The 15,790-nt window shown below is 45.7% G+C and overlaps 1 protein-coding gene across 1 annotated transcript in view; it reads right to left on the reverse strand.

The window, feature by feature from the left end:
* The window catches only part of Kmt2a (lysine methyltransferase 2A), a 79,783-nt gene that overhangs the window by 36,341 nt on the left and 27,652 nt on the right, over positions 1–15,790 (reverse strand). The window contains 7 exon segments of the mRNA XM_032910990.1: positions 590–663; positions 814–1,263; positions 1,707–1,771; positions 3,545–3,779; positions 5,156–5,333; positions 5,879–8,529; positions 11,468–11,537. Coding sequence (XP_032766881.1) covers positions 590–663; positions 814–1,263; positions 1,707–1,771; positions 3,545–3,779; positions 5,156–5,333; positions 5,879–8,529; positions 11,468–11,537 — 3,723 coding nt within the window.

Here is a 15,790-nt window from a genome sequence, read left to right on the forward strand (position 1 = left end):
GCAACAAGCGAGAATACAAATGCCCACCCTCGGATATGACACATTTTCCAGAAGTATCCTATAGAAGAGAAGGGGAGCTAGGTGTGATGGCTCGCACTGGATGTTGAAGTAGGAGGACTGTTGGAAGTTCAAGGCCAGCTTGAAGTAGAGTGCGATCCTGTCTCAAGACAGAGGAAGGATAATCTGTCTCCATCCATAACAGAAACAGTGTGCACAGGTATGGGTTGCTTTTATAGACAGTGTTATTAGCAGATAGATAGATAGATAGATAGATAGATAGATAGATAGATAGATAGATAGATAGAAAGAAAACATGCCAAATGGCTATTAGAACAAGCTGCTGCTAGACTATAGCATGCACAGCCACAATGAAGTGGGGGAAATCAACAAAGCAAAGAGACCAGAAAAACAAAACACCAACCAATCAAAGGGGGCGAAAGCTACACCTTAACTGTGGGAGATCCCACTGCCATGTCCAGAGAAGCAGGGGACAATCTCATTCAGCCAAGAAAATGTCCAGGTCAAGGCTTCCCCACAGAATTGATCAGATGCAGCCTTAAAGAAGTGCAGAAGTCTGCTGTCCGCTTACCTTGTCCTTTGGTTTTTGTTTTACAGGGATACTTGGGCGGGGGGCCACTTTTTTCTGCTTGCTTTGCTCTGGCCCTAAAGGGTTCAAAACAGATTTTGGTCAGATGCCAGCAACGACTACTTTCAGACGGACTGGCCTGTGGAGAGGCCCATGCAAACAATCTTCTAGACTTCAAGGTGACACAACCAATCTGGTTTTCTGTTTTGCCTCTGTTCGGCACTCACCTGATTCTGGGGGTGGAGGCTGCTTCTTCTTGGGCTCACTTGGAATGGCCTTGGGAGCTTCTTTTTTCTGCAGTGCTGTGCTTGGAGGCTGAGGGGGGACGACTGCTGCTGGCTGGGAGACTTGCTTGCTGGACTTCCGGGATGCTGGAGTGCTGGCCTGTTTGGGTTCAGGTGCAGGTGCAGGTGCAGGTGCAGGTGCAGGTGCAGGTGCAGGTGCAGGTGCAGGCGCAGGCGCAGGAGCAGGGGCAGGGGCAGGGGCACCCCCTTCTTCAGTCTTTTCTTCCACAGGCTTTCGGGGTGGAGGCTCGCTGCTGCTCTTCTTTGGGGCAGGCTCCTCCCGCACTGGCGGGGCAGCCTTCTGAGCAGACTCCAAGGAGCTCTTCACAACAGTGCTCTCTTTGCTCTCTTTCTTCTCAGTGGCCTTAGACTTTTTCTCTTTCTTTTTCACAGCTAGGAGAACAAAACAAGAGCATCTATCCGTAAACGAGAAAAGTTTCCGTGGGAATAAAGTACAAGGCCTCTGTAAGAGTCTCGTTCTCAGTCTCCTGCAGCCAAAGCAGGTACTCAGAGTCTCCACAGAGTTGAGGCCATGTTGATCAGGTAATACAGGGAAAGATTACGGTTCTAGCAAATGAGCAGAGCTCTGATTTTTACAGGAACTTTAAACAAGTGTCTTAATTATGAAAGATTCCAAACGTACCCCAAAATAAAGAGCCAAGTGAACCCCAAGTGCCTATCATCCAGATCCAACCACCAACTACCCAGGAGAGAGCAGAACTTCAAAAGAAAAACAAAACAAAAACAAAAGCCTAGTACTCTCTTTGCACTGAACAAACACAGCCATATGACATTAAAGCACGGGGCATGACGGGAAGACTCTCTCACACCACTACCTTTAGTCTGCTTCTGAAGGTAGGCTTTGGAAGGCATCCACTGCAGATTCTGACATTTTCTCATCCTAGGGTAACAGAGGAGAAAGCGTAAGACAAACTGAATTTAAAAGAGAAGAAATAAACTCTTCCTTGCTTGTCTGCAGAAAAGAGTGAGCTGCCCAGGGTCATTTGACAGAACAAGGACTTCTTAGGATTCAGTTTAATTTGAACCTTTAAAATCCTTGGGTCGACAATTTTACCTACCTTTAGGATCTAAAAGGACCAAATGTCATATCATCTTTGAAATGGTACTCAAATTTCTTGTAATTTAATATGGACTTGTACCCCACAGAGACTACCGCTCCCCTCTCCTCTCCCTGCCTGCCTTCTGTCCTTCCTGCTTTGAGACAGTGTCCCTTACAGCCCAGGTTACACTACAGTAGAGGGATGGTCCTGAACTCTTGACTCCCCTGCCTGTCTCTCAAGTGCTGGCTTCAGAGTGGACACCAGACATGATGATCAGTATTTCTTACAGTCAGATAATTACTGCTCTCTTATGAGACTTACTATTCATGTCCACACAGCAGGAACAAAAACTCACCAAGCCCTTTGCTCCTAGACAATTACAGGTGTACTTCATGACTGATAGGTTTCACCCCATGGTTTAAATTTAGCAAAATTTAAACTTAATTTGATTCAAACTGCACTAAATCCATGCTCATCACTCCACAAATGAATATATTCCAGGCCCCAAACATTCTATTTTTGGAACTGGGGAGTGAACATCTCACATGTTTAAGGCACAAAGTCCGCTGTGAGCTACATGCATTGCTCGTGTCCAATCCACTGTCACCTCAAAATGCAGTTCAGGCACCTTTTTACATTATTCAATTTAAACTTCTTGACATTGAAGTACCCAAACAAAATTCTTACTTAAGTCCAGAAACCAAAACATAGAACTTTGTTTCTTTGAGATAGTCTCAGTACATAACCCAGGTTAATCTTGAACTCATAGGGGTCTTCCCTCCCCCTCCCCGGTGCTGGGCTTACAGGCATGAGCCACCACACCGGTTTTAGGACAGCGTCCTGTCTCCTAGAGACTGCATCCCTGAGCGAGCGACTGAGCGACTCTGTATCACATTAATCACGTTAATGTCATTCATTCGGTGAGCATCTCTTGTGCCAGGCACTTTGTGGGAAACCCAGTTGCCAGAATTACTGTTTACGCAATTCTCCTAGTACATTTTAAACAAAACATCCCAAAAGGCAGAAAGTGTGCCCCCAAACTGACTGAAGAGGCAGTCTGTACCGAAGCCTCCAGATGCTGGGCTGAGAGAAAGTGCATGGCAGAGCCCTGGACGAGCACTTGTGTAGGTTCAAGCCCCAGCACTGATGCCACACCCGCAAGAGAACCTGGACGAATGGAAATTCTCTGCAAGAGTCAGAAGGTCAAGCCTGCATGGACGAAAGGCGCCACACTACAGGTTTTAAGAAGAGACTACCCAAAGCGATGCTAATACAGTCGTCACTGCGCACATGCAGCTATTAAGTTAAAACAATTAAAACTTAAAATTATTTTAAGAATACAGCCCTCCAGTCACACTAACCTCTTGTCAGGTCCTCAGCGGGCACGTGGCGCTACTGCGTGCCATACTGAAGTAGCCAGAGGGGAGGTTTTCATTACCCAGACTGTCCTAGGTGGCATGGCTGCAGGACACTTAGCTCAGACCCCATCACATCACCAAATGGAGCTCTGCCTCCAACTAACCTAGAGGCCCGGCAGGTCGGCGCGAGCACACCAGGCTGTCACCCTGTGTGACAAACCGTGAGGTCACTGCCTCAGAGGAAGACTCACTCACTTGCAGCATTGCTTCTTTATGTTGCGGCCACCGAACTTGGGCTTGTCCAAGCAATTAGTACAGATGCCACAGTCCTCAGGCACCTGGCAGCCAGGGCACTGTCCACACCGCCTCGACCGCCGCCCCTTCTTCACCGGAGGCTCCTGCGGCGCCTTGTTTCTGGTGACAGGCTTAATCGGTTTGATGGGTGGAGCAAGGGGTTCAGCATCTTCTGAGCCAGCAATTGATGACTTGTCTGTCAAGAAAAATGGAGCTTTAGCTCCAAGGGGATTTCTAATACCTTCCTGAGAAACCCTCACAGTGCCTTTGTATCATTAGGTACATTAAACCTCATCTGAAGGGCTAGTCAAAATAGAAGAATTTACAACAGTTCCATACCCAGAACTCAGAGGTGGTCAAAACAATGATCAAAATGCTTTTAAACACCTTCTTCACCTTATCGCTCGATGGAAACAAAAATCTGAATGCTGAAAACAAAACACCCCGACTGCAAATGAAAACAAGCCGGGCCTCCGAGAACTCTCTCTAGATGACTGTCAGGAGAAGGCACTGGCCTTTCAGGGTCAGATGGCAGTCATGAGTACAAGCCTAGCCTGGTGGTTGTTTTGTTTTTGTCAACTTGACATAAGCTACCGTTATCTGGGAAGAGGAGCTTCATTGAGAACAAGCCTCTGCCTGTAGACATGCCTGAAGGACAGTTTTCTGAGAGGCGACTGATGGCTGGTGCCCTCCCTGGGCAGGTGGTCCTGAGTTCTATAAGAAAGGGAGGCTAACAAGCCATGAGGATTGAGTCAGTAAGCAGTGGTCCTCCAGGCTCTTGCTTCAGCTCCTGCCTCCAGGCTCCTGCCCTGAGCTCTGCAGTGGCTTCCCTCAGTGATTCAGTGGGACCCGAGAGCTGTAGGATGAAATAAACCCTTTCCTCCCCAGTTGCTTCTGACCATGGTATTCTGTTCAGAGAAGCAGTTGAAGGCCTAATTAATAGAGTCCTTCACAGATCTCTGATTCCAGGAAGTGTTAATGAGCAAGGGTCTAACTTCTGTGTTCGGAACACTTCTATATAACGAGGTCACACTCAGCACAGCTGCCCCCAGGCAGGTTCTTAGTGTCGCCTTAGCAGGCGAGCTGGGAGAGTACCTGTGCTTTGGGCTGGTCAGTCTGTTTGAGGCTCTTACTCCTCTCTACCTTGCAGAGCTGGGTTTTGGCCTTTTTTAGGAGGCTGGCAACCCTCTTGTCAGTCATTGGTAGCTTGTCTGCCTGAGCCAACATGGAGCCTATGGAGTTTTGTTTTTGAGAGAAGAGACACCTCTGACAGCCTGGTCAAACCTTTCTTCTACTACACAGCCGTCTAGGAAGGCTTTGCCCAGTCTTCCTTCTTCCCTTTCAGGAGTTAAACTTGTATCTGCATCTGATGCTAACCAGTCTTCCCTGGGTACCTTCCTTTTCTCTCTGAGGCACTTCCTCTAACTAAGTCCTCACCTATTTGATACCCTCCGGCTACCTGGTTTGGGTTTGTTCAGTTTTAATCCAGTCTAATGAACTACAAGGAACCTACTGGCATCTGCAGAACGAAAGCAAATAAATGCAGCTCCAAGGTCAACTTCCCTGACTTACCATCATTCCCCATGGAAGACAAAATTTTTTCTCGTTCTTCCCACGGTAAGGCACTCAAGGTGGGCATGTCGTCAGGAAACACAGCTCGCTTGCGGCCAAGGGCAACAGCAGCTCTTCTGCAGACATGTTTGATCCGGGGTCCTCGCACAGAGGTTTCTGAAGAATCACTTTCTTGACCCTGAGTGTGAAATAAGTCACAAATAAACCATGCATGTTGCAACTATGACTGAAGGAGGCCAAAGTATACCTGACCAACTTAGTATGATCTATCATCAGAGCGGACAGCCGGTAAGCCAATATGCAAATCAGCTACCTCTCCACCCTACCTACACTGTCCCCTCTGGGTTACATTAAAACATAGTTTTCTTTCTTTCTAAGATTTATTTATTTAATGTATGTGAGTCCACTGTAGCTCTCTTCAGACACACCAGAAGAGGGCATCGGATCTCATTACAGATGGTTGTGAGCCACCGTGTGGTTGCTGGGAATTGAACTCAGGACCTCTGGAAGAGCAGTCAGTGCTCTTAACCACTGGGCCATCTCTCCAGCCCCTGGAACATAGTTTTCTACTTCTTAAAATGCTACAGGTCCTTGAAGGACCATGCACATACCACCCATCTCTAGCTCCTGTAATCAATGCAGCTCAAACACTTAGCCTAACCCAAACCTGCCCCAAGAAGGGGCTCCATGGACTTGGTTTTAACAGGCGAGCTGGGAGAGTACCTGTGCTTTGGGCTGGTCAGTCTGTTTGAGACTCTTACTCTTCTCTATCTTGCAGAGCTGGGCTTTGGCCTTTTTTAGGAGGCTGGCAACCCTCTTGTCAGTCATTGGAAGCTTGTCTGCCTGAGCCAACATGGAGCCTATGGAGGAAGTGGAATGTTTAACAGTGCTAGGTGAAGGAGTGGAAAGGCAGAGGGTTTTCTCCTTCTCCAGGGATGGGGCAGTTGGGCCGAGATCCAAGTTGTTTTTTTCCAGATTTCCTCTCCCTTTCTTTATAAGAATTTTGGCTTTGACAGCTGTTGTGTCCCCAAGAGTCACAGGAGCAATATCAGCCCCAGAATCAAGTGATGAAGACTTCTTCCGCCCTGTTGCTTTTTTGGCAGAAGATGAAGTGCCAACATCTTCTCCAGCAACCTTCTCTTTGGAAACCCGACCCACAGGATACAAAGCAGAGCTACTCTGAATGTCTGAGCCCTTTTTCCTTTTCTCTTTCCTTGACTCCCGCTTATTCTCCTTCTCTCTCTCCCGGTCTCTCTCTCTACTCTTGTCCTTCTCCACGCTCTTGTCAGCATCGCGATCTTTGGACAGCTCCTCCGGGGCTGTGTCTTTCTTTCTCCCCTTCTCGGTCTGAGAGCCTGGGGTGAACCACGGGAAGAGAGCAGGGCTGTTTGATGAAAACGGCTCTGCCGGAGCGCTAGTCTGCTTCCTTGCTCTCTGACTTTTCTCTGTCGATTCCCCAGACTGAGTTAGGGAGTGAGAAGGAAAAGTAAAAGTTGGGTTTAAGGCACTAGCGGCAAGAGGACTAACGGGAATGCTTAATGAGGAGGAGACAGAAGACGGGGGAGTGAGAGGTGACAGCTCAGAGGTGCTAAGCCTTCCGCTTCTTGTCCTCATGGAGTGAGAAGGTGATCTTGGTTCAGACCGAATCGGACTAAACACTTTCCTTTTCCTTTTTCTATTAGATACTCCCGAAGAGGACGCTCCAGAAGAAGTTCGATTACTAGGCAAGGTCACAGACTCAAATATTCTAGAGTGTGCCTCACTTGGAGTAAATCTGGGAGCTCTCAGAATGGGGCTCCTCTTATGAATATCAAACCTTGTTCCAGAATGGAGTGGTGAGAACAACCGGGCCGAAGCTGCAGAACCAGATGCAGAAAAACCAGAAGCGAAGCCGACATCCTCGGGAGTCAGTGGAGGGGGTCGGAAGTTATCAAATATTGGTTTGCGAATCAGACCTTCTTTGGCATACTTTGCTGAGGAAAAGTACTGTGGCTCTGACCTCGAATGCTTTAAAGAAGTCCACCTAAATGTTGGCTCCCGCAAAATAGATTTCCGCTTCCCTTGCATGGGAGCAGCAGAAGCAGGCAGGAATGGTGATGCTAAGGGGATGGTGGGAGGCATGAGCCAAGGCGTGTGGTCAGAGATGCCGGAGGCTGGCTGCAGTGGAGGGGGAGGAGTAAGCAGAGGTGGAGGTGGCGAGGAGGAGGTCTGCTGCTGTGGGGCACTTTGTAGAGTTGGTAATTTTTTAGTTGTTCTAGATCCAAAGCTTCTCTCAGACATCGAATACCGCCTGCCTCTCCTGTCATTACTTTCATTTTCTGGGGACTGGGAAATAGGCAGTGGGGTATGAACTTCGGGGGTATTACTCCGCTCCTCGGGAAGTGCCTGGATCTCTTCGGAGGCCTGGGAATCTGAGGTGGTATCGATACTGGGACTGCTAGATCGGGAGGAGTCTGAAGACATCTGAGAGGAGTGCTGGGAAGCTGCACTGGACTTTTCGGAAGATCCGCAGGATGTGGCGCTGAACCTACTGTTGGGTGTAGATTCTAGTCGTGCAATTTTAATTGGAGGGTCATAATCCTCATCCTCTATGAACCGTCGGGGAGTCTTGATGATCCTCGAGGAGATGGCGCTGACCACAGGCATGATGAACTGCCGGATATTCTTGACCTGTGTCTTCACCTTCCTTCCCTGCAGCTGCGCTGCCTCCTTCTCGATTTTCTTCTGCGCCCCCTTCTTGGCCCTCTGCAGGAGCTGCTTAGCAATTGTGGCATCTGTCCTTTTAGAGGAAGGAATAATCCTGACCGGCTTAATCCTTCGAGGGCTTTGTCTGACAACTGTCTTATCTTCCTTTGTGAGTGGGGGTGTTCCTTCCTTGTCTTTCCGGACCTTCTGAGGCTTTTCCAGTTCAGAATTAATGAGAAGGCCTGAAGGGGTCTTTATCCTTTCCGTGGATGGAGGCCTTCCTCGCCGTCTTACAATCTGTACCCCCTTCCTTCCTATCTGGAGCTTCCCTGTCTTAAACTTAGACTTGAGAGGAGACAGTTTACCTGCTCTTAACTTTTTAATCTTTGTGGCTTGCTGGAGCATAGCAGAAGGGGCCCGTTTAACCTTTTTCAGGCTGTCCTCTTTGCTTCCTTGTGTTAACTCTGCAATGTCCTTTCCATGTGTGATTTTGATCTTCACCCCAGGGAAGGTGGGAGGTCTTCCTCTCTTCTTTTCTATGCTCTTAGAATCCTTCTTCTTGATTTTATCTGTAGATTTGGTCTCTGATTTATTTAGAGGGGAAAACACAGATGGGTCTGAGAGGATAGCTGGATTTCGGTCAGAGCCACTTCTAGGTCTCCCGCGAGGTTTTCGAGGACTAGCTTTAACTGTGTGTGGAAATTAAACAATGAAGAGCATACATTTAGCCGTGTAGTTCAGGTCTTAGGTAAGCCGAATATAATTTAGCACAGGCCACTGTGTAGCGAGCTCACTGGGGCTACTGAGTCAATGCTACATCTTAACTGTGCTTAACTTCTTCTCACCAAATATCACCTCAAAGAAATTAAGTCAATAACACAATAACACTAACACCCCCACCTGAAAAGAAAACATCTAATTACTTTTTTGATGTAAAAAAATCAAAATAAGGTTTTCAACTGAAGTGATCTAGAAAACAGAAATTCTGGCTCCTCAGATGAGCAAGTTTTTAAGCCTTTCCTAAAATTAAAAGAATAAATAAAATAACTGTTTAAAAAAACAAAAAACAAAAAAACAAAAAAAAAAAAAAAAAAAAAATCAGCTCACGAAGAGAGAGAGTCAAGAACATGTTTCAAAAGCTGAGAGTGGTAGCGATCAGGTAGCCGAGAGACAGAGGGCTAGGTCTAAGGTCAGCCTTGAACTGCACAGAAAGACCTGTCTCAAAACAAAGCAAAGCATCACACACCAAACACAACAACACACACACACACACACACACACACACACACACACCCACACACACCCTCAGCTCAACCCGATGACAATGGACATTCCAACTTTGCAATCTGTAACTGTGACTTTGAATAAATCTGAACATCAGTTTTCACGTGAGCAGACTCCTTCCCGGCAGCTCGGTGGCCTGCATTTCCAATCTGTTCTGGTAGAGTAAACTAAGGAAGGAGCACTTCAGAGACAAACGCCTACTCCGGAGACACTGGCTCAGTCGCCGGTGTGTAGCACGAGAGTGAGTCAAGACCGTGGCTGTGTGACGAGCTCCTGAGTCTACTGTCCCCAGGGCTTCTTCAACTGCTTAGTCCCAAGTCACAAAACGATCTAGCCTCAGTTGATGGGAAGGTCAAATCGACAATCGATTCAGACAGATCATTGTCATTTCAGATAAAAGGAAACACTAGATGTGATGGGGCACACCTGTACACCAAACACTAAGGAGGCAGAGGCAGGAGACTACCCGAAAGTTTAAGGTCATCCTGATCTGCCTATGGAGTTCCATATTGAGATCTTCTTAGAAATAGGATTTTCCAAAATTATAAAGATGGTCAGCCTGCTACTATGAAGACAGTTAAGGAGCAATACTGCCCTAACACCTAACACAGCTTGTACTGAAAATGCACTAAGGACTGCCTCTGCCTCTGCCTCTGGCTCTGGCTCTGCCTCTGGCTCTGGTGGCCAGGTTCACACGTGCAAAGCAAGGAAAGACAGACACCTCAAGTTCAAGGTTAGTCGGGGCTACACAGTGAGCTCATGCCAACCTGGGCAAAAAAAAAAAAAAAAAGCCCATGGTTTGTTTGTTTGTTTGAATTCTTTCTTGGTTTCTAAGTGTTATAAAATACGACTCTCTTCTGAGACCAAAGTCTCCCTTACTAGACATTAAAAGAGACTTCAGACACTATGAATATTTGTGCTATGGAGTTGATTTCCAACAAAACAGAAATCAACCAGGTCTAATGGTTGAACTTTCCAATAGAAACACAAATGCATTCCCCACCAAGCAACATAGGAGACTTCCCTTAACAGATTAAGAGTTTACAAACCAATCCTCAATATATACTGATTATAACCAAAGTGCTGGACTATAAGGCAGTAGATAGTGGTTCATAAACATATCCAGATGCTTTAAAATAACAAGAACATTCGAGGTAAACTGATGCCAAGAAAAACCTCACTTGGAAACCACTGTGAATTAGCAAAGACTACAGACTTGACTCCTTAACCCTGTGGGGCATTTCATGGGGCTGCCCAGACGACTTCAGCAATTCTGAAAACCACTTCTATATTACTTTTTAAAAGAAGCTTTCACAGACAAGTAGAAAAAGCAGAGCAGAGAGGGTCTTTACTCAGCTGGCTAACTTCTTACTCTCAAGACACACTCGCTCATGTCAGCGTCCTCGTTTTTGTCAACTGTAAGCGAAGAGTTAGAGTAAGCATCCCTAAGTCCCTTTCCTGTGCAAAGACGTAAGATTCCATCGCCTCTGAAAGAGACCACTGCTACTGTCCAAATAACAGGGCCGACAATACTGGTCCCAGTAACTAGGTATCAATATCATCAATGAATGGGCAAACAAAAGTTGCCACCTTGGGTGTTTAATTAGTTTACTATATCGTATTTAATGACTCCTAACTGAGAGCCAAATGTCAGCAACCATCACAGATTAAATAGAGTAAAAACACCTAACAATATTACTCGTCTGTTTATCCGCAAAACCAAAACCATACAAGTTGGGATACTGACAAGATGAGGAGTGGACTTCCCATCAGAAGAACCTCAAGTCTTCCCTCCAACTCAATTATCCAACCTAATGAAGGTGATGTCTGCTGGCTATCTTAGGAAAGAAACTGCTTGTAGGTCTAGAATTTTGTTGAGAACATTGATAAATAGTGCTAATAACTGGAAGCATCCACGTAATTTTCAGTTTCTTTATTTTAGTACAGCCTTTTAAGGGTTAGGTCAAATGGTATCGTATAGAGCCAACACGTTTCTGGTTCTTTGACAATAGTACACTATATTTCATCTACAAAAATCCAAGAGCCAACCCCGCCCCCACCTCCTGCTGCCCCACAAACATAAATGCTACCGTAGAATAGAACATGATAAGCTTAACCAAGTTTCCCAAAATCGTTCTGTGGAAACCTACTTCCCATGCCCAAGTATTACCCAGAAAAACACAGAGAGGAATTTACAAGCACAGGCAGCAGGAACCAGTCCGTCCAGTCTAGCTCACACCTTGTTTCCTAGCCTGGACTGCAGTCATCCTTCCTCGCAACAAGAAGCCACACTCTCCTCACAGACAGAAGGCAGATCTGCGACACATGCTTCATTGGCCATACCTGAAGGAGACCTGGTGGGGCTTCGCACTCTGACTTCTTCATCTGAGCCAAAACCTAAGAACTGCTCATCCTACAACAAAGGAAAATAATTTTAAAATCAGAAACAAAAACGTAAGGGTGAATAAATCCCAGGGGAAAGGCCTAGATGAAACGAGTGCATTGGGAAACTGGTCTGTGCGTCCTAATCAATATCCGGACAGTCTATAAAGCCATGGGCCCAGCCACGGAGCTCATTACACATAGTAATAATTACGCAGTGTGGTCACTCAACAGTGCATTGAAAGCTCATCTCTGGTGAGCATTAATGAAGGGATGGTTCTGAAGTTCAAACTACAGATACAGGCCCAAACCTTTAAAAGGTAATGTTAATACTGATGAGCAAATCAATGTAAAAATACACAGCCACGAATAAAACAAGTATTATAGCTACAGACATATAGGGAACAGCAGGAACCATATGGTGATCTCTTTTCATTTTATGGTACCACCTTAAAATGCCCTGCGGTAAGATCCCTAATGGTTGGCAGCAGTGATAGTGACAGGAATCGTAAACTGACCAAACACAGTGACGGGGAAACCTCTTATTCCCAATTCTGCTTAGGAAAGGTAAAAGTAAAAACTCTCCTTACCTCTAACTTTTAACCCACCGTAAAGATACTAAGAATCTTTCAGTCTATTTTGGACGAGTTCTCAAGAAAAAGTCTACAGATATGCATACTGATTGGCATGAATTTACTGAATCAGAAAAAGTTCTTTCTAGAAAGGGAAAGAGGGGAGGGGAAAGGAGAGGGAGGGGAAGGGGTGCAGGAGAAGGAATATTTCAGATTCTACAAACAAAACCCACACAAACAAACAACACTATGCTGAAGTCTGGTAAATCCCCAACTGTGTCCCAACATTTAACGTCTGCAGAGTTTCCTCCTGTGGACAGCACCAGCAGATGACCAGGGTGCATTCCCACTGAAGAGCTCTTCCTCAGTTTAAAACTAGAGCCAGGCATTAATGAGGTCCTTAACCACTTATCAAGCAAATGAAACATTTTAGACACGGCAGCAGTTCATCTCTTAAACGCAAAGGCTTTAGGCAGCATTTTTTTTTCCTCCAAGACTAAGGTGGACAGATGCCTCAGTCGTTAGGAGCACTGGTCGATCTTCTGGAGGACCTGGGTTTGATTCATAGCACCCACACGACGGCAACTCAGAACCACCTGAAACTCTAGTTCCCAGGGATCTGATGCCCTCTTCAGCCTCTGAGAGCACCAGAGCAATACACACTACACAAACGTAAGTGAAGGCAACATAAGGCAAAATATCTATACACACAAAATAAAATAAGTATTTAAGAGGAAGATGAAGATGGTCGGCGGTGCCACATGCCTTTAATCCCAGCACTTGGGAGGCAGCGGCAGCTGCCTTGTGAGTTCAAGGCCAGCCTGATCTACATCGAGTTCCAGAACAGACAGAGCTACACAGAGAAACCCAGTCTCCAGAAAGGAAGAAAAGAAAGATGATATTCTCTTCAGAAAATATATTTTTTAAAAAGTATTATAATTCCAAAAATGTATTCAATCTAAAGAACATATATTAGAGTCTTTTTTTTTAAGTTTCTTTTGTCACTAGGTTAAAAGTAGTTTTTAAAATTCTCTTAGTTTAAAATAAACTTTTATTGTGAACATTTGTAACAAAACAAAACAAACAAACAAAAACCCTCTATGCCTTTCTCTTAAAATAACAGAAGCCAAATAGGGCTGGAGACGGCTCCAGTGTTAACAGCACTTGCTCTCGCAGGGGACTGGGTTCCGGTTGGATTCCCAGCACCCACATGATGATTCGCAACCACACATAACTCTAGTTCCAGAGGATCCGATACTCTCCAGGAAGCCGCATGCACAGACACGCATGAAGGCTAAACATCCACACACGAAATAATAAAAATACGTTTTGAAGAAGCCAAATACATTTCTGTGGATCTTCAGACTGGATGGCTCAGTATCAAAAAAGTTATCAACATCACTCAGGCCCAATCAACCCAAAACCTCTCCTTTTAGGAAGAAGGGACACCAGGGTCTCAGTGTCATAACCCAGGCTAGTCGTCTCAAAGGTGCTCACCCTCTGCCCCCAGCCCAGAATGAACTGCAAGCATGCACCATCAAGCCCATCCTTGTCCATTTTTGTTTGTTTTTGAAGACAGGTTTCTCTGTGTAGCCCTGGCTGTCCGGGAACTCACCCTGTAGACCAGGGATTTAGTTACTTTATATTTTGGTGTTGGGGACTGAATCCCGGGCCTTTGGCAAGAAGTCTACAGCTTAGCTCAGAAGTAAAAACAATTAAAGAGTGGTTTAGGAGAAACAAACAAACACTATAGGTAAATTATTTCAAACAAGGGGGGGACTAACTTTTAAAAAAATCACAAAATCTTGGACGTTTTAGAGGGGATCAGACCAGGTTTGTTGGGCTGAGACATCAGAAAGTCTGTCTTTGGGACTCAGCTCTGCTAGTCTCAGGTATGTGAGCTTAGACGAGTCACTTTCTCCCTCTGCTTCTTTCTTTCTTGAGCACTGAGAAAAGGGAAGCAAACCATTTCTATAAAATGACTTAGAAGACTAAAAGGCAACGTGCATATTCCTATTACTTTTATTAGGGCTGTAGTTGAAGAACAAAGGTCCAGCTGAATGACTGGCACAGGATCATGCCATAACAGGTAACAATCAAGGAACCTATGTTTAAAGTGGGCACAGCTATCATGCCTGTAACCACTTCAATACCACAACAATCGAATTAAACCTATTAGTAACCCAAGGGTTCAAATAAAGCACCCACGGAACAAAACTCTCTATTCTACAACTCAAGTCACAAAATGCCCCATTTTCAGATCCTTCAAGCCAGCCTGCTCTTGGTCTACATCATGCTCACGCAACAACCTGCCGATCCGTGTATTCCACAGTATCTGGAAAGTGCCAGGCGCACCCCAGCAGGCCCTGCCGCCAACTGCATGGGTCTTATGCTCCAAGCTCAGTGCAAGCAACTAAACTCTACAGGAGCAGGTGAGGTATTTACTCGTTTGAAAAGACACGAGATGAACGCCATTGTGCTCACTGTCGGCAGCCACGTGGGTCGCCATCTGTACTGCAAACGTTCACAAAGACTAACTGTACAACCTAACTGGAAAGTCCTATAGGACAGGAAGAGCACCACTGAGCTGTCAGGCAGTCATTCGACTGTCAACACTTAAAGTTTTCCCAAGTACTTTCTAAACTGATCAAAAACATTTGCTTTCCTTCTGGTCTCAGAATAAGATTTGAACAAGAAAAAAACAAAAACAAAAACAAAAACAAAAACATGCAGTCAAGAGGACTGGGCTACTGGCATGATGGCACACGACCTTAGTCCCAGCACTTGGGAGGCTGAGGCAGAGGTTGAAGCCAGCCTAGTTTACATAGTGAGTCCAGGACACCCAGTAATACATAGTGAGGACCCTTTCCTCTAAAGGCTGTATTTCAACCCAAGAGCTGGTTTTTGTTTGTTTGCTTGTTTGGGTTGGGTTTTTCTGTTTTGTTTTGTTTTTTTGCATTTGAAATATAGACTGATTTCTTGACGATGCTTTAAAGTAAAACCTCACTCTTCAAAGACCCAGACAACCTTGTGAAAGCAAAAGCTGTCATTGTTATGTCAGAGTCTTCCCACTATGAACTCCGAATTCTATGCTAAGATTACTAAGTAAACACGTTTTTAAAATGAACCAAAAACTTAAGGGAAGCAAAGCTGAAAATGCCCTAAGAAAGACACCGCCGAGCAGGAGACCAGCAGAGACTGCTACAGAAAGTCTTCACGGCTGCACACCACATTCCCATCCTAACCGGCTTCTCATCCGGTTGCACTGCTCACCTCGGAGCGGGAGACGCATATACTGCACATAGCCAAGGGGTCCTAGGGCCACTTAGGACACATAATTTTCTTTTTCTATTTCTTTGATGTTTTGTTTTGACACTCTTGACCAGGCTGGTCTCAAACTCAGGAGTTCCTCCTGCCTCTGCTTCCCGAGTTCTGCGGGTAAAGGTGTGTGCCACCATACTTGGCCCAACACACACACCTTTCCCTTCATCAGGGCCTTATCTGAGGAGCACAGCATTCCTAGACAAAGTATAGGCAAGAGCTGGCACACCTGTCCCTCACAGTCAGTGATGCTCTTGGAGGCTGGGCTGCTAAGAGTTCAACACTTTTCTTAGCTCCAAGGTCAAAAAAACCCTCTAGTCAAGTTGAGCTCTATAAATACTGCTAAGTCATATTTAGTGTCTGGTGAATTATGGTAAAGTAAGCTATCCTA

This window comes from Rattus rattus, chromosome 8 (genome assembly GCF_011064425.1).
Source record: "Rattus rattus isolate New Zealand chromosome 8, Rrattus_CSIRO_v1, whole genome shotgun sequence".
NCBI lineage: Eukaryota > Metazoa > Chordata > Mammalia > Rodentia > Muridae > Rattus > Rattus rattus.